Genomic DNA, 24,279 nt, shown 5'->3' with positions numbered 1-24,279 from the left:
CAAAAACTGGACACAGGAAGAAAAAAAAAAGGGTGGGGGCGGGGTGGCACTGCAGTGTAGTGATGCGTTCTCTCTGGGGGAGAGGAGCCCGAATTTCACACAGAGAAATCTGTTGTGATAAAAACAAATACAAATGCAAATTAGGAACAGTTAGGTTTCATTTTTAGTCTCATGCATGTTTGTACACTCATACATACTTGTATACATATTCATACACTGCCCCCATCTTTTTCACACACTTTTATTCCAAACTTACACATTAAAAAAATATAATTAATACAAAAACATCATAGTCATTGATTTTTTTTTTTATTATAATGCTTTGAAATTGTATACCTTGTAAAAGAAACAAAAGTTAAGAAACTTGCTATTTGTATATTTTACAACTTATTAATTAAGCTCATCAGTTGTAAATCATTTAGGCTGCTATCAAGTTAGGTTTCATTTTTGGTCTCATGCATGCTACTCACATACATAAATAATGATATTCATACACTTCTCCCTCTTCTTCACACACTTTTTATTCCAAACTTACTGACTTAGTGACTTACACATTTAAAAAAATAAAATGAATACAAAAACATCACAATAATTCATTTTTATATAATGCTATAACAGTAGCAGAAAAAAACAGAAGCACTTTACAAACTTAATACATAAAGTTAACTGATCAAGCACATAAAAGGAAGCAGAACACAGTTTTGGAGGTAACACAATGATCATTGCTACGAAAGGTTGTATCCCCTATCCCCAACTTATTAACTGTAGTAAGGGGGGACAATCTGTGAGAGAACAGAAACCTGAGGCATTCAAATATTCCTTCCAAAGGTACTGGTCACTCATTTTACGAATTATCTGCATTAAAAAATATTATGAATAAACTTGAATTGAAAAGACACCAAACCATGCGTTCATTCAGAAGAGAGAAAAAAAACATGGTCCCATGTGCAGCATGCACTCAGCGCATGTAAAAGAACCCACAACAATAGAAGGGTTGTCCCTGGTAAAATTCTGAAGAAAAAATCCACTTCTATAGTGTAGCAGATTAAAGATAGTAAAACACGCACACACGCACAGTGTGGTGCTGCACTGTGACAACATGCTCCCAAATTTCACTCAAAGAAATCTGTTGTGAGAAAAAGTAAGTCAATACAATTCATACTGACTGTACATAAATTGGATTATCTAGACTAATGTGTTATGTCAATCAAATGAATTGAGTGTGTGTTTTTTTATGTTCATTATGCGATTTACTTTAATTTATACAGACAACAATGTTCCACTTTTTGAACTGATCACCCTAGGTGCTGATAGTTTTTGACAACATGCCTAATATCTCCATTTTAGTTTTTTACTTTTCACAATATCCTCTCCAGAAGAAAAGTTCTATAGATATATGCATTTTGCCAGTTTACTCATTCAAAAATATCAAGCAATTAAGCACACATTATAATCTAAATCCATGGTCCTCTACACAGTATATACCATAAAAGGCATTTATGTTCCTTAGAATACATGTTTGAAAATCATCTTTCCACAAAACACTGTTCACAAGCATTAGTTTAACCCACATAAACAGACACAAGCAAATCAACCTTTTTCTCTCAATCATTTCTCGCTAATAGTAATAAAATTTTACATTATTGGCCATTTGGCAGAGACATTTGGAATTAATTGTTAGTAGTCTTCTTCAACAGCATACTGTCAGAATTTCAAACAAACAAATTCTTACTCAATTGAGCAATACATATTAGACAAAACAAAATGAAAAAGAATAGAAACGTTTACAACATGCATAAACAGTGAAACAGATAAGAGGATCACCCAATCAGCCTAATCTGTTCCAGTTCAGATTACTTAGGAAGTAAAAAACAATACAACAAACAAACACACGCACACACACGCAATTCTCATATGATTAAAATTATACTTGTAAATAAATTGAAACTTATTCCCCCTTTTCGGGTATAGAGGAAGAGAAACTCAACAATTCTCTGATAAATTTCACATCATGGTGAATCAACTCTTGCACAGCATCTTTACCTCCCTTGGGACCGGCTTTTATGTTTTTTTTGTTGTTTTTTTGTTGTTTTTTTACATATATATATTCATTTGAATGATGCAATAAACCACAGTGTGGTTTGTACCAGGATACACTCACTGTAAGTATATATAAAGAACCCACAGCAACTAAAGGGTTGTCTGTGGCAAAAATCTGTAGAAAAATCCACTTTGATAGAAAATCAAATTTACACATTTGCAGTCAGAAAAAAAGTATTTAAAAATTTTTTTTTAAAAGGATGGTGCTGCACAATAGAAATGCGCTCTCCCTGGGGAGGGCAGGCTGAATTTCACACAAAGAAATACCTTGTGACAAAAAAGTAATACAATACAATACTGAACAGACATTTCTTTCCATTTGATTTCTACAGCTCTGACAATCATCAAGCCATGTTTATTTCATCAGACAGTTTTTCAAGCCCACAATGTTTTTTTACCTTTCAGGTTTTGCTGACGTTCATTTGCAAATAAATGTATTTACTTCAAGGAATGACAATTTTGTGTTTGTGGACTGTGTTTATATTTACACACTAAAACATTTGTTTGCAATTTATCTCAACTCATAAAAAGTTACTCCCACATACATTACAGGATTGAATTATTCACATGTATGCAACTGGATCCATTATGTTGTTTATGGAATAAAGCATGGATTCCCTTGTGCTATTTAATTCAACCGAACAGTCTGTGAGAAAGCTTTCCCATACACATCACAAGAATACAGGAAACAGTTGAAGTCTGTCAACAATTTCACATCCTCTCCAACCCCTCTTCTTTTTGGTGTCCTACAAGGTTCAGCGCTTGGTCCCATTTTGTTCATTATGAATACCACCCTTCTGTCTGATATCATCCAGAACAACTTAGTTGCTCATCAGTTGCTTGCAGATGACATTCAAGTACAAAAATCAACCCCACCAGAAAATGCACAAGAAATTCTTCGTGATCAAGAAAAATTCATAGACGATATATTTAAAAAGCTGGGTGAACAATAACAAACTACAATTCGTGATGATAAACAGAATCTATTCACTTTTCGATTCTCAACTTGTCTCCATCTTGTACTCTTCAGTCGTCAGTTAAAAAGTAGGTTCCCATGATATCGCATCCACAAGCAATTTAAGAAACTTAGATTTCAATATTGATTCTAAACATAGTATGAAAGATCATAAGATAAAAGTTTCTCAAACTGCCATTAGTGAGTTCAACTTCAAACGAATTAGTTCAATCTGGAGATACAGATGATGCAATAAAAACTCTATTCACTTCATACTTTCTTTCCAGATTCTGTCCATATCTATCTATCCCATAGTCTCGTCAACCATGGGGGCACTGCACATTCAGCAACCAGCCTCCTCCATCCCTCACAGTTGTCTGTCCTGTCTCACTCAGGGTTAGACCTGTCCACTATGAGATGTCATCCTATCGCTTCTCCTGCCTGCCTCTTCTCCTTGCTCCCTGCACTGTTCCCTGGTCTTGGCCAGTCCTGATAAACGCAGGACGTGGCCATACCACTTCAGTTTCCTTTTTTGTACAGTGGTCAGTGGATCATCATACAGTTTTTCACTCCTGTGGAAATCATTGTGTGTGAATTGAAACTACCAGTCTCTGACAAAGCCTTCCCACAAACATCACAAGAATTTTTTTTTAAAAAGGGGGGTTTCTCACATATGTTGGTCCTCTTGTGGTTTGTTAGAAAACTACTGGCAATAAAACATCCCACAAATATTGATCAGTCTGGTAAGAAACGTTTTTCCTGCATGCTTCCTTTTGTGTTCTGTTAGGTGACCAGTCTGAAGGAAAGACTCATCACAGCATCACAGGAATAAGTTTTACATCAATGTGGGTTTCCTTGTGTCTTTACAGACGGTATCAATGAAAATCTCAAAAACCTTTCTTCCATGTGGTTTTATCTGTGTATCTTTAAGCTCCTGCTGCAAGAGAAAGCTGTCCCACAAATGTCGCAAGAATAAAGTTTTCACCTGACCTTCCGCAGTTTTAAATGAACATTGAAGAAGCAGAATGATTAAAACACCAATCTGTCAATACAGTGTCTGTGAGGATCTGGATTCAAATCCCAGCCTGTCCCTTTCTCCAAAGTTTGACTGCAAAATCAAAATGAGCTTTTTAGTCATTTAGATGAGATGATAAACCGAGGTTCTGTGAGCAGCATCCACTTGGATCACTGAAATGAACCCAAGGCAATGAAAGCATTGTCTTGTGGCATGATTCTGTAGAAAGAAATCCACTCTGACAGGTGCACAAATAATGTGCATGCACTCAAGGCCTGACAAACGTATTGGGTTATGCTGATGGTCAGACATCTCTCTGCCCAGCAGACGTGGTGCAGCATACATCTAAATGGACTTGTCTGAATGCAGTGACACCTCCTTCAGAAACTGAAGATTCCTCATACGCACTTAGAGCACTCTTCACAGGAACAGCCACCACATAACACCAATACAATTTTTCTCATGAGTGGGTCCTTTTGTGTCTATGCATGTCACTAGATCGGCGGAAAGCTTTTCCACAAATATCACAAGTGAAAGGTTTCTCACCTGTGTGGATTCTCTTGTGCAAATTCAAGTCTCTAACACGTAGAAAGTTCCACCCACAGACATCACAGGAATGAGGTTTTTCACCTGTGTGGACCATTTTGTGTATTTTTAAGTCACTAGGTCGTAAAAAATGTTTCTCACAGACATCACAGGAATTAGGCTTTTCACCTGAGTGGATGCTTTTGTGTGCTTTTAAGCCTGAAGGTCGAGAGAAAGCCTTCCCACAAACATCACAGGAGTAAAATGTTTCACTTTTGTGGATAAATTTCATGTGCTTTTTCAAATGAATTGTGTCAGAAAATGCTACCCCACACACATTACATGCATAAGATTGTTCACCTGTGTGTGTCCTCTTGTGATTTATAAGGGCAGCGTTAGTAGTATACCGCACCCCACAAGTGTCACAGACATACGGTTTCTCACCTGTGTGAGTCTTCTTGTGTCTGTTTAAGAAACTTCTTTCATAGAAAGCCTTCCCACAAATTTCGCACACATAATGTTTCTCACCTGTGTGGATCATCTTGTGCTTTCTTAGATCATTAGCTCGTAAAAAACTCTTCCCACAAACATCACAGGAATGAGGTTTTTCACCTGAGTGGATCCTTTTGTGTCCTTTCAAATGTTTAAGGACAGAGAAATCCTTCCCACACACATTACAGGTGTGTTTTTCACCAGCGTGGATTGCCTTGTGTGTTTTCAGATGACAAAAAAAGTAAAAAGCCACCCCACAAACTTCACAGGCATATGGTTTCTCACCTGTGTGGATAATCTTATGTCTTCTTACTTCTGAAGCGTGTAAAAATTTCCTCCCACAAATATCACAGGAATGAGGTTTTTTTCCGGAGTGGATCATTTTGTGTATTCTTATACTATGAGGCTGAGAGAAAGCCTTCCCACAAATACCACAAGAATAAGGTTTCCCACCTGTGTGGATTCTCTTGTGCTTTTTCAAGTAAGCAGAAGTAAAAAATGTCATCCCACAAACATCACAGATAAAAGGTTTGTCATTTGTGTGGATCATTTTGTGTATCTTTAAGTAACAAACATCATAGAAAGCCTTCCCACAAACATCACAGATACAAGGTTTCTCACCTGTATGCCTCTTCATGTGTTTTTTCATGATGTATTTCCAAGAGAATGTCTTCCCGCAAATGCTGCAAGAATAAGGTTTCTCACCTGCATGGGTCATCTTGTGCTTTTCTAGGTAACCACTCTGAGAGAAAGCCTCCCCACAAACATCACAGACATAGGTTTTAGCCGTGTGGAGGATCTTCTTGTGTAGCTGTAGATGACTGGTGTGAGAAAAGCCCATCCCACAGATATCACAGGAATAAGGTTTATCATCTGTCTGGGTCTTTTCCTGTGGATTTAACTGATCAGCTGCAGGGACCATCAACTCACAAGCATCGGAGAAATAAGGATTCTCACCTGTATCAGTCTCCTTGTCCATCACCAGGCCATTCCCAATGGAAACAAGATTCCCACTAAAATCGAACAGTTTTTCATGCAAGTGCATTGTTCTTCTGTGTCGGCACATGTCAGCAGATCTAAGGAAAGCTGTTCCACAAATATCACAAACGAAAGGTTTTTCACCTGTGTGGATCATCCTATGTTTTTTTAATTCTGTAGTTCGTAAAAAGTTCTTCCCACAAAGATCACAGGAATGAGGTTTCACATCCAAGTGCCGCCTTTTGTGTGATTTTAAGATTTTTAAATGAGTGAAAGCCATTCCACAAATTTCACATTCATAAGGTCTCTCACCTGTATGGATCTCCTTGTGCTTTTGTAAGTAATCATGTCTACGGAAAGCCACATTACAGATACTGCAGACATACTTTTTGACCCCTGTGTGGAGCCTTTGGTGTCTTTGTAAGTCATCATTTTGGTGGAAAGCTTCCTTACAGACATCACAGGTATATGGTTTGCAGGCTGCATGGAAAGCCTTGAGGTGTGTCTGTAAGGAAGCTAAACCATCACAAGTAGCATTACAGAGTGGACATGTGCAACATCTCTCCACTGTGTGTGACTTCTTGTGAGCCTCCAAGTCACCAGCATCACTGAAAACCTTGCTGCATGTTTCACACACATGCTGCCAGCTCTTTTTCTCCTCAATGTTCTTGTCACTGTCATCCTCATCATCTGCTTTGTCTTCTGTTACCCTCACAGCCTTCCTGTCACCGATGACTGTCTTTTCTATGTGGCCATCAGCACCGTAACCAGGTGTGAAGGGCTTTGGTAACACAGGTTGTAGTTTCTTTCCCTGATGTTTCACACGACTCAACAGTGTCAAGGCAGAGGAAGAAGGGCCAGTGTTGAGCAGCGACCAAGAAAAGTCAGACTCTGGGGGTACTATGATGTAGAGAGCTGGCGGCCTGCCCTTTGGCTTTTCCTCCACGAGCAACGGTGGTGCCTGCTTCTGTGAAAATAAAGACTCCAGTTATTTAAAATCACTATATCATAAGGTCTAAAACGTGTATTGATGTATGAAATAGAGGGGGAGAGTGAAGGGAATGGAGAGAGAGAGTCTGTGTGTGTGTGTGTGTGAGTGTGCGTGCTTGCATGCATGTGAGTGTTTGTACATTTGGAAAACATTAAAAAGTTTTAATTAAAACAACTCAATCAACATCCTGTAAAAACTTAAAGGAACATGAAAATGTAATGTTCATCAGTTTAAAAACAAAACAGAAACAAAACAACCTCCACCCCCAAAAAACAACAGCAACAACAAAAATACTCGTGCAACATTACAATTTACAGGAACACTCCAATCAAACTATGTAGCAGGGATTCATCAATCCATAAACTAAGTCAGCGCGCATGCACGCGTGTGTGCGTGTGCGTGCAGCCTGGGTAGGTTGTGGATGACAGATCTATAGAGACAGTGAGAAAGAGAAAAGAGAAAGCAAGGTTGGGGCATTTTTCAGATGAAAAGACAGACCGAGGTCCCATGTCCTGCATGCATGCTAGTGCACATAAAACTTTTTTTTAAAACCCATGGGAACAAAAGGGTTGTCCCTGGAAAAATTCTATATTAAAATTCATTTTGGTACAAATACAGTGAAACAAATACAATTATTAATTTATTTCATACACTTTCAGATACGGGGAAAAAAAGATGGTACTGCACTATCTGACAGTGTCGATGTACTCTCCCTTCGGACAGCAGCCAAATTTGTTACACAGAGAAATCTGTTGTGACAGAAAGTAGTACAATGCAATAATCCCAGAGAGTGAAGAATGTGAAGACAGCTGTAATGTAATGAATGTGTGGTGGCTGCTTGAAAATGGGGATTTTCCAGACTGACCTTTGATACGTCTTAACCCAGAATGTTTTGATTCTTTTTCTGGATTTTGACCCCACCTCCACCTCACCATCCCCACTGTCCCCATCTCAACCAATCCTTTCACCTTTTCTATCCTGTTCACATTAAAGGAGGGAGGAGGGAGAAGTGAGCAATGAAGATAGATCCAGTATCGCACAAAATGAGCACATAGAAATCTTTTGTTAAACTTAAATGTACTGATATTCATTTTAATATTTAATAATAACCATATCAATCTGCAAACTGATCTTGGTGTATGGTTTTAATAGTCTTCTTCTTCTTCTGCACTCATGGGCTGCAACTCCCACGTTCACTCGTATGCACACGAGTGGGCTTTTACATGTATGACCGTTTTTACCCCGCCATGTAGGCAGCCATACTCCGTTTTCAAGGGTGGTTTAATAGTCAAATTCATTGACTCGTTTGTGTAAACAAAGTGAATCTATCTTGTAATAACTCGGTGTTTTGCTTCTCTCTCTCTCTCTCTCTCTCTCTCTCTCTCTCTCTATCTATCTATCTGTGTGTGTGTGTGTGTGTGTGTGTGTGTGTGTGTGTGTGTGTGTGTGTGTGTTGTAAACTTTTAAGTTAACACTGGCACTTTTTTAAGCTATAAGCTACTAAAAGTGGCATAGGAACCAAAGTTGACAGGAAGCTAGACAGGTATGAATAAGAACTTTAAAGCCATCCCCTTTGTGATGATATGGTAAGCAGATGAGAGGTCAAAAGTCAAGGTCATTCTTTGGCAAGACAAAAAAAAAAAGCTTAATGGAGACTGTGTCTTCCATGCAATTTTAATCAAACTTGGTCAGGTGGCTAGTCATAGGTACAGTATGATCCTGAAGAAATCCAAATCAGAGGTTAAAGGTTAAGGCCACAATATGGCTTATGATATTGATAGGAAATTTAACATTAATTTCTGCATACAAGAAAGAGAGAATCAGAAAGTCTTCAATATATATAAATTCATGATATATTCAGCAAATTTAGTTTTTCATCCAGTTTGATTATTTTTTATCTTCAACATGTAAACACTATAGTGATTTGATTTGGCCAGAGCATCAGTGCTTTGTAAATCTAGAAGGTAAAGGTCAAGGTCACACGGGTGTATCTTTTTGCCAAATAAGCTGTTTTGCAATGTTGTTTTTTTTCTTCTTCATGATTTCTTCATTGGATTAAGTGCTTCTCATAAATTAGTACTGAAGGCCTTGCTTCTTGTTAGTTCAATTTTCAGTAGCTCCATCACTGGTCAAAGTCCCAAAGGGCAGTGAATTCATATTCACTGTGTCTTGGGCTCAGCACAAGAAGGTGGGGCCAAAATATGCTCTCCTTTCACCACTTCAACCTACCCCAACTGAAATGTGGTACCCATTCATTCACACCTTGATGTACCATGGAGTGAAAAAAACATGGAGAGAAAAGAGTTTTTCCAGACCAAATGGAGCCTGGAACTCTGACCACCTGCCTGCAGTGGTCAACATTGGATCAGAAGTCCAGTGTCTAAACTGATTCTGCCACGGCACCCCACTTTTCTTTTTCTTTTTTTCTTTTTTTTTTTTTTTTAGCTTCATCTTTTTCTTAATCATTTTTCTATTAGACATAATTTCAACATCTTTTTAAAAAAAATTCTTAATCTTCGTCCCATGTATTCAATCATTTTCATTGACATAATGTTTTTCAGCATCACCTTTACATCTTCTGTTGCTGGAACAAGCTTTGGAACAATATACATAATATGCACCACCAGAGCACAAGACAGGTCCTACAAGAGGAAAGAGAAAGACATACAGTGGCCCTGACCAGTTATACACACCTGTTGTTCACCTGCTGGTTGGTTCTGGTCTTCACCCCTGAAGGACATGGATTCAGACCTGAATGCATCATGTCTCACTGTGACGGTCATGTCTTTCACTGCTTCAGTCTGTGCATCACTGCTGATGTTTGCTGTGACTGGTTCAGTCTGCACATCACTGCTGATGTTTGCTGTGACTGGTTCAGTCTGCACAACACTGCTGATGTTTGCTGTGACTGGTTCAGCCTGCACAACACTGAAGTTTGCTGTGACTGGTTCAGCCTGCACAACACTGAAGTTTGCTGTGACTGGTTCAGTCTGCACAACACTGCTGAAGTTTGCTGTGCCTGGTTCAGCCTGCACAACACTGAAGTTTGCTGTGACTGGTTCAGCCTGCACAACACTGACGTTTGCTGTGACTGGTTCAGTCTGCACAACACTGCTGAAGTTTGCTGTGCCTGGTTCAGTCTGCACAACACTGCTGAAGTTTGCTGTGCCTGGTTCAGTCTGCACAACACTGAAGTTTGCTGTGACTGGTTCAGTCTGTGCATCACTGCTAATGTTTGCTGTGACTGGTTCTGTTTTCACATTAACTATGACCGGTTCAATTTGAATGTCACTGCTGATGTTTGCTGTGACTGGTTCCGTTTTTACATCACTGATGATGTTTGCTGTGACTGGTTCCGTTTTTACATCACTGATGATGTTTGCTGTGACCGGTTCTGTTTTTACATCACTGATGATGTTTGCTGTGACCGGTTCTGTTTTTACATCACTGATGATGTTTGCTGTGACCGGTTCTGTTTTTACATCACTGATGATGTTTGCTGTGACCGGTTCTGTTTTTACATCAGTGATGATGTTTGCTGTGACTGGTTCCGTTTTTACATCACTGATGATGTTTGCTGTGACCGGTTCCGTTTTTACATCACTGATGATGTTTGCTGTGACTGGTTCAGTTTTTACATCACTGAAGGTGTTTGCTATGACTGGTTCAGTTTTTACATCACTGAAGGTGTTTGCTGTGATTGGTTCAGTTTTTACGTCACTGAATGTGTTTGCTGTGATTGGTTCAGTCTGGAAATCAATGTCCACCACAGATTCATCCTTCCTAAATATTGGCTTAAAATCTTCAGCGCTGGTCACATTCCAAGATTCCACTTGTTCAGAAGAGTAAGGTAAGACACTGGCACAGGTGCATGATTCACAGTTCATGTCCGCTTTCTTCTTCCCTTTGTCCGATGACTGGCACCAGTGAAACTGATCACTTGCCACACAGTGGTCGACTGGTTCAACTTTGATACCTCCACCACTGTCTGTCTGTCTATCTGGTTCAGAATTCATGGTAAAAGCTGGAGCGTTCAAAGCATTGGTCTTGGAGGTTGTGATGGATGTCCTTGTGTTCTTCTCAAGCCTGTCACATTTGGTGCCTGCAACAGACAATCACTGTGTTGTAATTTGTATTGTGTTGTATAGTGTTACAATGTGTTGTATTGCATTCTGTTGCACTGTATTATATAGCATTGCTTGCAAGGTATTGTGTTGTATTGTGTAGTACTGGACTGCATTGCTCTTCAGTCACTAGAGTTCTTTTGTCTGTGTGAAATTGAGGCCTCTCTTCCTGGGGATAGCAAACTGCCATAACTTGGTACTACTTTTCTTTATAGCTACTGTGGTGCTTTTTAAAAACATAATTTTGCCAAACATAATTCTCTTTTTTTTCTATGAGTGCTATGTGCATGCTATACATGGATCCACCATATATTGTAACACCGATACCTGAAAGACTAGTACCAAGACCACCACTCGAGGTTTTGGGGAGGAGGGGGGGGTAAAAAAGCAAACCATTCTGGTCCTTTCAAGAATGGAACTATGGACCCTCACTTCCATGCTGGGCACTCCATGTACTAGGGTACCGCTCCAATTCAGCTGGCTTCTTTATGGTAAAAAATATTTTTAAAAACCCCAAAACCCACACAAAATCAAAAATCCCACACCCCCTATAAAAGATCAACACAAACAACATTTACAAAACTTACATTTAAACTTAAATTCATAACATCAATGAACACTGTACTATGATAACTATGTCTTTCTGGATAGCAATTCATCACTGACAGGCAGTCAACAATATCAGGGTAATCATCATTGCCTCTAAAACTGTGTAAAAGGATAGATATCTACTGAAGATAACTTTACATCACAAAATTTTTAATGTTCCTGGGCTGCAACTCCCATGTTCAGTCGTATTAGATCTTCAGTGAGCTTTTTCATGTTGACCCTTTTTACCCCAGCCAAATACATATCTACAGCCACATACCGTTAACACTAATATTGGGGTTAGTCATGTTTGTTTATCATAACAGCCATCTTCCCAAGGTATGAAAGTAAACTTCATACTAAATTGTAGGCTAATACATTGTTTACACACTGCCAAGTTCACCTCTCTATGCAGTGGAGTGATTTTTCCACCCCACCAAAACAAATGCTCAGACTTTACCAAAAAACAAAAAAAACAAATAGGAGTTACATGCAGTGATGAAAAAGTTTTATAGATGCAGATCCGTTCATAACTAAATTATGACTTCCTCTTCCATCTCCTGGCTGGTATGATTTATTTATATGTGGATCTTTTTTTTCTGATTTCAAAGGAAGGTGACAGACTGGTTAAGACACTTATCTGCCCCTAGTGTCCATGAGGGTCTAGGTTCAAATCCTGGTTTCACCCTTTTTCCTAAGTTTGACTGGAAAATCAAACTGAACATCTACTGATCTAGTCATTCTGATGAGACAATAAACCAAGGTCCCACGTGCAGCACATATCTGGCACATTGAGAAAGAACCCATGGCAACATACATGTTATCCTCTGGCAAAATTCTGCAGAAGAAATCCACTCTGATAGGTACAGAAATATATCAAGGCCTGACCAGTCGGTTTGGTTAAGCTGCTGGTCAGGTATCTTCCTATCAGATGTGTACGTTGCAATATGAATTTGTCCAAACCCTGTGAAGCTCCTTGAGAAAATGGAAAGTGAAACTGAAGAAGGTGTCACTCACCTGACCACTGAACCGATGTACTTGGGGGTGATCCTGTGTCAAAATCGCCGGCCAGATCAATCTCTATCTTCACCTCCACCTCCATCTTCTGCTGAGAAGGGGATGCCTTGTGTTCGTACTGTCTGAAATCATACATCATATACATGACATTGGACTATAGGATGCTATTCATGTGGGTGGGAGTGACTGATGTTTTTGTACTAGCGCTGAAAAGCTGGCAGCCAGGACCCAGGAGCTGCTTTACCGAAATGGGTGTCTTTATACAAAACAAAGTAAAAACATTGTTACACCAACTTCAACTTCTGTCCTTTATACTTACATCCCTTCCCATTCTCTCAAGTCTTCTGTTGGAAAACTCCTTTGAGTCCCCCAAACATCTTGAAAGACGTTTGGCCACAACGCCTTCTATGCTCTCTGGAATTCTCTTCCTCTGGATCTCCGTCACTTACCAACACTGTCCTCTTTCGAAACAAATTTGAAAACCCACCTGTTCCAACAGCCCTTTGGGTGTGATGAAGATTAGCTATTTGTCTGCAATTTCCTTCTCCCAGCCACCCCACTCTTCTGTTGAAATCATTACCAGAGATCATGAAATGTGTGTGCCTGTGGGTGGACATTAACTCTGTGGGTATGTACCAAGTGTGTGCATGTGCATTGTGTGTGTGTGTGTGTGTGTGTGTGTATGTGTAGGGCATATTTTGCTCTGTGTGTGTGTGTGTGTGTGTGTGTGTGTGTGTGTTCATGTCTGCAATTTATTGTATTGTCTTGGTGTTGAGATATATATGTGTGTGTTGTTTTTCATGTACAGAGGTATGTTATCATGCACTATTCTATAAATATGTATTGTTTCATGAGAGGCATTTAGATCCCACTGGATGGCGAGTATGTGCCATGTCAGTACTATTTAATCTTATTATCATAATGAAAACAATGAGGAATAAATGCAAAAAATCTAATATGGGAATCCGTATAATACTAAAATAATCTCCCCTATGCATTCAGTACCTTTGTTCTGTGCTTCACACACAAATACACATTATCCACATGCTCTCTCTCTCTCTCTCTCTCTCTCTCTCTCTCACACACACACACACACACACACACACTCTTATCTCTTTCATATTTGTACATACAAAATATCTTCAGTGTTTTACACACACTAACATGCACATCACTCTGTGTTTCAGTTGTTTGTTGTTGTTTTTTTATTTTGTTTTTTAGTATGCATTTCACTTTTCTTTTCTTTTTTTTTTCTTTTTTTTAGTGTACGACTTTGTTTCAGTTCACTTTCACTTTCACTGCGTTGACGGCCACAATCATCAATTTGATTTTTACGCACATACAGTGACACACAAACACAATCTCTTTCTGTGTTTCATACACAAACGCATTTCTTACTTTATGTGTGTTACACGATCTATAGTTCTGAATAAACAATGATACTCATTACTCTGTAGGTTTTAAATCACCATGTAATCCACTTTATCCAAGTCATTCACTCGAGAAAGGAATCGTCGGCCATTGTGCTTGCCGAGTTCTATGGTGATTGACCCTAGACCATGAGTCAAGTAGATCGCTTTACTTCCGCCGTTCATGAACATTATGTGCTAAGTGATTAGGGCTTTGACAAAGGAGGTACCAGATAAAAGCTACCGGGCCTTCATACAGCGGTATAATTCATAACAAATACTCATCAAGCAAAAATAACCTCGCTGCTCTCCCAGTCTCACCTCAGACTGCCAGCCTCGCTCGACTTATGCAACAGACAACGCTCGCTCGAGGACCATTTTTCTCTACATTCCTTCCATTTATTTTCGGCTTCCCGATTCCCGTCAGATTATATTGCACGGACTTATACGTCCATGTTATCTTGGTTTTAAAATAAGGTTACACATCGGCAAAATTTACGTATTCTTTTCAATTCCCCGCAAGTACGAAGACAACAAACGAACGCCAAGGAGGAAATAAAGGTGGATAAGGAAGAGATTTTGGAACGTATCTCTTTTCATGGATACATGAATGGTAATTTGACATTTACAACACTAAACAGAGGAGAATAATAAGAGACAGATATAAGAGGACAGAGAGAGAGAGAGAGAGAGAGAGAGAGATAACAGGTCAATATAATGATTAATCAATAATTAAAAAAGACTCCCCCCAGCTCCCCCCCCCCCCCAAAAAAAAAAAAACAACCACAAAACAACAACAACAAAAAAACCCACCCCCACCCCCCAAAAAAGAACACAAAAAATGAACAAAAATAAATCAATATAGGACTATCATTATTAGAAGACTAAAAGAGAGGGAGGAGGAAGAGGTGTGTGTAAGTGTGTAATTAATGTGTGTGTGTGTGTGTGTGTGTGTGTGTGTGTGTGTGTGTGTGTGAAGAGAGAGGGGGGGATAGACAAAGAGCGAGACAGAGAAAGAGAGAAGGGGTGCAGAGGGGGCGGGGGCAGACAGGCAAGTAGATAGAAAACAAAGTGTGAAGGAGAGAAAGAGGCAATATCAATCAATGTATAGATAATGATCATGCAACACTAAAAGTAAAGTGAAAGACATGCACATGTAGAACATGTAGAGTCAGGACTACATGTATTCAGAAAAGAGAACAGTCACACACTGAATTTAAGTGGTCCACATCCTGATCTAGGATTCATTTCCAGTTCCATGTGCTGGTTATCTTGCCACTACAGGGATGGTATCTATGTGATCTCGGCCCTGTGTATGTGTGTGTGTGTGTGTGTGTGTGTGTCAGTGTGTGTGTGTGTGTATTAGAGAGAGAGAGAGAGCCAGAGAGAGGACGTGCTCGTGTCTTAACACATCTAGTTTTGTATATGCGTATATATATACCCGTTTCACGTGTGATGGAAATTGGACAGTGCATGGAGGCGTGTGCCTGTTTTCATGTGGACGTATCGGCATTTGGCGTAAATCAGTCGTTAAAATCAGTCTGCTCAGAACCAATATATAGGCTAAGATTGTTTTCATTTTTTCCATAATATGTGTGTATAGTGTGTGTGAGCTGTATAGCCTGGTATAAATGGGGGGGAGGGAGAGGAGGGCAGGTGCGCATGTAAATAATATGGTGTCATTTGGAGCCTTTGAAAAAAAAACGACAAAAAACCCTAACTTTAGGTAGACAAATGCTAGCCTACATTTCATTTCTCACATGGCTGCATTGCAAAACGCACGAATGTTTTCGTTGAAGGTGGTTGGTCCCAGATTTCACTGGGACACTAAAGTTATCATCATCGTTGTTTTGGATGGCAAAACGAACTGGTCGCAATAATAAAGAGACATTTACTTCTCCCGAATCCAGGAACAGTGTCAACAAATGTAACTCCACGAGAACCTAGGTTCGACTATTCGCGACTGGCCGACTCAGCCGCGGCCACATGAGAAAGTGACGTCAAAGTTGGCTTTGCGTCACACAGGCGGAGAGGACGCTGCTGCGTCTTCTTGACGTCATCTTCTATCCAGTTCAGGGTAAGAATGAACACAATGATTTGGGAAGGAACAGAATGTAATATCTATTTGATTGGTGTGAAGATGAATGGTCGCGCAGGCCTAAGCGCAATCACGCACTTAGTATGAATGTATGCTCAGTGCATATGGTGCGAGGTGTACTTCAGCACACATACAAGCATTGACAGGGTGCCAAGCATACACACACACACACACAAACACACACACTCACACACACACACATGCATTCTCTCACACACACACGCACGCACACACAGTGTACACACACACACACACACACACACAGAGTGGCGATTTCCGTCCTGGACAACGATACAGACGGGAAGACGCCCTGTGCCCTCCAATAGCCTCCCCAGTGAACAGGAGCCTGGCAACACCAAGGGAAGTAAAAGGTACACACACACACACACACACACACACACACACACACACACACATACACACACAAACACACTGCACACACACACACACAAACATTTCTGACACACAAACACATACACACACAAACACACACACACACACACACACACACACACACACACACACACACTGTAAACACACACACATACACACAAACTGCCACTGACTGGAGCAGTGGCCCAGTGGTGATGTGCCCAACAAGGAAGCGAGTGTCCATGGGTCACGTCCCAAAATAAATGAACAAATAGATTAGTTAAGTTTCAGTTTTCTCAAGGAGGCGTCACTGCGTTTGGACAAATCCATATATAGCTACGCTACACCACATCTGCTAGGCAGATGCCTGACCAGCCGCATAACCCAACTCGCTTGAGTGCATGCATAAGTATATATACCTATTTCTGAGCGGATTTCTTTTAGAGAATTTGGCCAGGTAACAACACTCTCGTTGCCATGGGTTCTTTTTCAGTGCACTAAGTGCTGCACGGGACCTCAGTTTATCGTCTCATCCGAATGACCAGACGCTCAGTTTGATTTTCCAGTCAAACTTGGGAGGAAGGGCGAGAACAGGGTTTGAACCCAGACCCTCACGGACTCGCTGTATTGTAATATGAGCGTCTTGATCCATTCTGCCACCTGAAGTGAATAAATAACCCAACCGCGAACGTCAAATGATGGTATGTATGTATGAGTGTCTTGCCCAAGTTACATCCCCACACTCTCGGCCAAGAGGGTTTTAGGACACGGTCGGTGTTGGGATGGTTCCCAAAGGCCAACTAGCTCCCACAGCTTTTTTATTTTTTATTTTTTTATTTTTAATTCATGAAGAAAATAAGGAAATAAATGAGTGGGCCTCAGTACACTCACACACACACACACACACACACACACACACACACACACACACACACACACACACACACACACACACACACACACACACACACACACACACACACACACACACACACACACACACACACACACACACACACACACACAGCATAATAAGTAAAGATAACAGGTGTAGGCATAAGCTGGAAAAGGTGGACTCAGACAACCAGCAGACAGACAAGAACAGGAGTGACTGGAATAGATAAGACGGCTATTGCTGATAAACAGACAGACGAACATATATATAGGTAAACCAGACCATAGAACAGACAGAAATACAGACGGATAGACAGATTGAGTGAAAAGACTACACTACATGCCTGTCTTTCTTTTGCACAGTTATACAGGTAAACCAGGCAATAGCACAGACACTGGAAATAAAGACCGACAGAGATGTACACACGCGTGTTAACTTATTTTCTTTCTTTCTGAGACTATTTGTTTATTTCAGTTATAGGCAGAAGAGAGATTTCAGACACAGACCATAACACCCGCGCTTACAAACTTATATTCTTACTTTATTTATTTCTGTTTCATACAGAGGAGAGATTTTGTGTGTCATGCCAGCGACCTTTCACCAGATACAGACCATAACACGCGCGCTTACTAATTTATTGTGACGGGGTGGTAAGGTGGTGTTAGAGAAGGTGAAAACAGGTAGAAAGTGTTGTGCAGAAGAGAGCTGCAGCCAGGCAAGGTAGACTCGGGAAGGCAGTGCGCTGGTTTTCTTCTTTTATTTTCTCAATCTTCCCAGGCCAGGAGAGTTCTGAATTTGTCTGGCACTCACTCACTCCTTATATTCAGTTCCGCCGAACCGCAAAGCCAGCGCCGTGAAGCGACTCAAGCCCTCCGCGAGCCTTGAGGGGCCAAGCTTGTGTTTGTTTGACCAAATTTAGCGGCTTCTGACTTTCGGCTCGGGGAACTAACATAAACATATTATATATCACACAAAACTACAAGAGACGAGCATTTTCTTAAGCTAAACCATTTTCTACAAAAATAATGTAGTTAAAAACTGTAAACAAAAAGAGTCACTGAATGAACGAACTTTTAACGAGTTCATGTATCATTTTTGTACATTACAACAATTAATACGTCGCGATATGTAATATAATTGCAACAGTTAAGTAACTGAACATCCTGAATTTCCAACTATATAAAAATCATCTGTAGAATCTGCTTCTAGAGTAAAGATATTTTTTATGTAAAAATTCAAGAGAAAACTCAGCGGACAGCTCCCGTGTCGGCACCGCTTGGCGGTGCTTTTGGCACTTGTGATCGACAATGAAATACTTCGTTTAAACCAACTACAACACAATTATACATGCACGATACTAATCAGATTAATAACAGAAATGCAAACATCTGCAAGACACGCTATAAAAATGTCTAGGTATTGTAAAAACATATATTGCTCAAATCGGCACTGACGAATTCCAATGGCTTGAAGAAGAGAGTTTTGTGGCGCCCAAAATGCCGTCAGACATTTCGTACCATCGCATGCCTATAACTTAGGTGTACACGGAAAGCAGTACATGAGAAGAAGCTTAATCATTTACATTTTAATGCACAATTTAAATTCCACGGCAACTATATCGATTTATAGAAAACGAAGGTATTTTTTATGTTTCAACTGAGTGGATTTCGAAGATCGCGCCAAAACTCATTCACATAAATATTAGTTTAAAAAAGTTATAGGTTTTCTGGCCAAATGATATCATAACATTTGAGAAGTATGATCGTTCTGATGTCCCATAACATAAAACTATAATCTCATCTATAAGGAAGTGTTTATAATTTAACAAATTGATGAAAATCATCATACGGTTCCCTGTAAAGGGAGATAACTTGTGACCGATTTACAACTTCCTTAGTAACCTTCGGCGAGCACAAAAGTCGTCTGCTAAGCTGGCCCAACGAAGATTGTAGCCAACCCGGCTAGATTATATTCTTACTTACTTTATTTATTTCTATTTCATACAGAGGAGAAATTTTATGTGTCACTTCTGCCAGCGGCCTTTTAGACATGGACCTTCCACACGCTTTCTTTCTTTCTTAGTTATAGAATACTCAGTCGATTTTTTAGTTAATTAATTGATGATTCTTATTTAATAATAATAATAATAATGGATACTTATATAGCACACTATCCAGAAATCTGCTCTAGGTGCTTTACAAAAACGCTTTTGATAACATAAAACATTATATCTATGTTACATACACACACCAAAATGTGACCACACACACACACACACGCGCGCGCGCGCGCGCACTGCATACATACATTTTAACATACATGTGTATCTAACAGCTACCCTAACACATACACACACATAGGCAGGCACATACTTACATAAACACACGCACACACAATACACATTCATATACATGCATGTAGTTGTGGGCCTGCCACAACTGAACTTATTGCTGAGGGAAAAGGTGAGTTTTGAGACGAGATTTAAAAGATGCGAGGGAATCAGAATGACGGAGGTTATCAGGGAGCTTGTTCCACGTCTTTGGCGATTGAAAAGAAAACGATCTGTGTCCATAGGTCTTACTTCTGACGTGAGGTATCCTGAGAAGTCGAGTATCAGAGGAAGAACGGAGCTGACGAGACGGGGTATAGATATGGATGAGTTCAGAAAGATACTTTGAGCCAGATCCGTTGACTGCAGAAAAGGTCAGAGTGGATAGCTTATAGTCTATTCGATCAGAAACAGGCAACCAGTGGAGAGACTGAAGGAGAGGAGAAACATGGTCAAATTAGAAGCTCTGCAAATGAGTCTGGCAGCGTTATTCTGAATTCGTTGGAGTCTGTCTAACAGGTATTTGGGAAGGCCGGCCAAAAGAGAGTTGCAGTAATCCAATCTTTAGAGAACCAAAGAGCATACAAGTGTCTTGGTTGCATCGGTTGAGAGATAGTGGCAGATAGAGCTGATTCTACGCAGTTCCAAATAGGCAACTTTACAGATATTCGAAATGTGCTGTTGGAAGGAAAGAGACTGGTCCAGGATTACACCAAGACTGCGAACAGAGGGAGAAAGTGAAACAGGTGTGCTATTGATCAGAACAGAGTCAGGAAAGGAAGGATTTTGACGAAACTTCTTTCGACAGGTTATCATAAATTCAGTCTTATCATCATTTAATTGCAGCTTGTTGAGAGTCATCCAGTCCTTTAGGCCAGCAATGCACTCCTGTGTTTGAGTCACCAGTGCATCAAATTCAGCTATGGAAGCCGACTGATAAAGTTGTGTGTCATCAGCAAAGCTCTCATGCGACATCGCATGATGACTGATGACATCCGACACAGGAGCCGCATACAGCACGAAAAGAACAGGACCTAGGACGGACCCTTGTGGGACACCATATTTCAAGGCAGATACTCTAGAGTATGTACCATTTACACACACTTTCTGTGTACGATCTGACAGGTAAGACGTGATCCATGTTAGTGCAGTGTCACGAATACCAAAGGAAGTTTTAAGTCTGTTCAAGAGGATAGAGTGGTCGATAGTGTCAAAAGCTGCTGACAAATCTAAGAGAGCGAGAACAGATATCTTATCCTCATCAAATCCCGAAAGCAAATCATTCACTATTCTAAGAAGGGCTGTTTCGCAACTATGACCACGTCTATAAGCTGACTGGTGGGAATTAAGTAAACCATTCTGCTCCAGATGAGCTAAGAGCTGAGACAATATGATCTTTTCTAGCAGTTTTGATAAAAATGACAGATTAGAGACAGGTCGATAATTTTTCAAACAATTATGATCCAAAGATGGTTTCTTGATGAGTGGACGTACAACAGCAGACTTGAAGCTTTCAGGGAAACAACCAGACAGCAAGGAAGAATTGATGACATGAGTAATATGTGGCAGTAGAACATCAATACATTCAACCAACAAAGAAGACGGGACAGGGTCAAGCTCACAGGATTTCGGACAAGCGCTCAGACACACTTTCTTCACAAAATCTTCAGTATTTATAGAATAATTGACCAACTGATTGGTTAATTGGTTACTGATTTTTATTTCAGTTTCAGACAGAAAAGGGATTTTGTGTGCCAGTTCTGCCAGCCGACCTTTTAGACATAGACCCTTTCTTAGTTATGAAATAATTAATCGATTGATTAGTTAATTGATTAAACGAATTTTGTTTCCGTATCAGACAGAAAAGGGATTTTGTGTGTCAGTTCTGCCAGCGGCCGTTCACCAAGTCCTACAACTTGTTGATCCATGAACGCACACACACTGACGAACGTCCATTCCACTGTGACTTGTGCGGGAAGAACTTTCGCCGAAAAGATTACTTGAGGGATCACCGGTACATGTTATTAGAACATTTTGCTGTATAACTGTGTGATGTTTTATTTATTTATCTTATTTCATTGAGAATTCTTTTGTCTATCTGTCTATCTATTTCAGTATCACTTGAATGATCACCGGTAGCCTACATTGTTATTAGGATAGTACTTGAATGATCACTGGTACAGTGTTATTAGGATATTTTGCACGCTTGTATATTTGTTTTAGTTATTCTTTTTTTTTTCTTTCTTTCTTTTTTTTCTTTTTTTTATATAGAAAATTCTTATATCTGAGTGGAGTGATGGCTTAGAGGTAACGCGTCCGCGTAGGAAGCCGGCGCCGGAGAGAATCTGAGCGTGTTGGTTCGAATCACGGCTCAACCGCTGGTATTTTCTCCCCGGGCCTCCACTAGACCTTGAGTGCTGGTGTGAACGTTATATAGTCATTCGGATGAGACGATAAACCGAGGTCCCGTGTGCAGCATGCACATAGCGCACGTGAAAGAAAAGCAACTGTGACAAAAGGGTTGTTCCCTACAAAATTCTGTAGAAAAATCCACTCCGATAGGAAAAACAAAATATATTGCACGCAGGAAAAAATACAAAAAAATGGGTGGTGCTGTGGTGTAGCGATGAGCAGCCCGAATTTCACACAGAGAAATCTGCTGTGATAAAAACAAACACAAATATCTATCTATCTATCATTTGAAGGATCTCCGGGACAGTGTTGCTGGGACATCTTGCACGCTTGTATTTGACGTTTGACGTATTATTCATTCTCATTTCATTGAGAATTCTTATGTCTATCTATCTATCTATCGCAGAAGATAGACAGTACATGTTTCAGGTACACCTATTTTCTTTTTTTCTTTCATTTTTCCGCTTTGCGAACGAAGACACAGAGAGCACAGAACAATTCAGGTACGTAAAGATACGTCTGGCAACGTTTCGGGAAGGTCAGCCTTTTTCTGTCTTCTTTCTTCTTTCATTCTTTTTGGTTTCCCTTCTTCCAGCCGTCTTTATTTTCGTCTTTTCTTCCTTTCTTTTCTTTTTAGGATCCTGTTGTAGTCCGAGACTGACACGATTAGGTTTTGTTTTAGGTAGCACACACCACTTTTTTTTCTTCCTTTAAAAAAAAATCCTTCTTCCTGTTTTCCTTCCTGCATTGCCACCAGAGAAACAAAGGGGAGACGAGTGAGAAATTCTACAGGTACACCCACTTTCTTTAGTCACCTGCACTGTGTACACCCACTTTCTTTAGTCACCTGCACTGAGTACACCCACTTTCTTTAGTCACCTGCACTGTGTACACCCACTTTCTTTAGTCACCTGCACTGAGTACACCCACTTTCTTTAGTCACCTGCACTGAGTACACCCACTTTCTTTAGTCACCTGCACTGTGTACACCCACTTTCTTTAGTCACCTGCACTGTGTACACCCACTTTCTTTAGTCACCTGCACTGTGTACACCCACTTTCTTTAGTCACCTGCACTGTGTACACCCACTTTCTTTAGTCACCTGCACTGTGTACACCCACTTTCTTTAGTCACCTGCACTGAGTACACCCACTTTCTTTAGTCACCTGCACTGAGTACACCCACTTTCTTTAGTCACCTGCACTGTGTACACCCACTTTCTTTAGTCACCTGCACTGTGTACACCCACTTTCTTTAGTCACCTGCACTGTGTACACCCACTTTCTTTAGTCACCTGCACTGTGTACACCCACTTTCTTTAGTCACCTGCACTGAGTACACCCACTTTCTTTAGTCACCTGCACTGGGTACACCCACTTTCTTTAGTCACCTGCACTGTGTACACCCACTTTCTTTAGTCACCTGCACTGTGTACACCCACTTTCTTTAGTCACCTGCACTGGGTACACCCACTTTCTTTAGATAGTCACCTGCACTGTGTACACCCACTTTCTTTAGTCACCTGCACTGTGTACACCCACTTTCTTTAGTCACCTGCACTGTGTACACCCACTTTCTTTAGATAGTCACCTGCACTGTGTACACCCACTTTCTTTAGTCACCTGCACTGTGTACACCCACTTTCTTTAGTCACCTGCACTGGGTACACCCACTTTCTTTAGTCACCTGCACTGTGTACACCCACTTTCTTTAGTCACCTGCACTGTGTACACCCACTTTCTTTAGTCACCTGCACTGTGTACACCCACTTTCTTTAGTCACCTGCACTGGGTACACCCACTTTCTTTAGTCACCTGCACTGTGTACACCCACTTTCTTTAGATAGTCACCTGCACTGTGTACACCCACTTTCTTTAGTCACCTGCACTGTGTACACCCACTTTCTTTAGTCACCTGCACTGTGTACACCCACTTTCTTTAGTCACCTGCACTGTGTACACCCACTTTCTTTAGATAG

The 24,279-nt window shown here is 40.3% G+C and overlaps 1 protein-coding gene across 1 annotated transcript; it reads right to left on the bottom strand.

Moving 5' to 3' along the window:
• Positions 1 to 6: 6 nt before the first annotated feature.
• On the bottom strand, positions 7 to 14,687 carry LOC143276964 (uncharacterized). Its single transcript, XM_076581656.1, has 4 exons — positions 14,516 to 14,687; positions 12,786 to 12,907; positions 9,750 to 11,158; positions 7 to 7,032 (listed from the first exon to the last, which is right to left on the bottom strand). The coding sequence occupies exons 2-4, from the start codon at positions 12,868 to 12,870 to the stop codon at positions 4,531 to 4,533; spliced, it is 3,996 nt and encodes a 1,331-aa protein (XP_076437771.1). The 5' UTR covers positions 12,871 to 12,907; positions 14,516 to 14,687; the 3' UTR covers positions 7 to 4,530.
• Positions 14,688 to 24,279: the final 9,592 nt, after the last annotated feature.

The sequence above is a fragment of the Babylonia areolata genome, chromosome 33 (genome assembly GCF_041734735.1).
Source record: "Babylonia areolata isolate BAREFJ2019XMU chromosome 33, ASM4173473v1, whole genome shotgun sequence".
NCBI lineage: Eukaryota > Metazoa > Mollusca > Gastropoda > Neogastropoda > Buccinidae > Babylonia > Babylonia areolata.
Note: the sequence above shows the minus strand (reverse complement) of the source record. Positions and strands in the feature narration are given on the sequence as shown.

Excerpts from the sequence above, each read along its gene's own strand:
- LOC143276964 (XM_076581656.1), bottom strand. The coding sequence starts at position 12,870 with ATGGAGGTGGAGGTGAAGATAGAGATTGATCTGGCCGGCGATTTTGAC. Across the intron at positions 11,159-12,785 it reads TACATCGGTTCAGTGGTCAG|GCACCAAATGTGACAGGCTT; the intron begins GTGAGTGACACC and ends TGTCTGTTGCAG. Across the intron at positions 7,033-9,749 it reads AACCAGCAGGTGAACAACAG|AAGCAGGCACCACCGTTGCT; the intron begins GTGTGTATAACT and ends TTATTTTCACAG.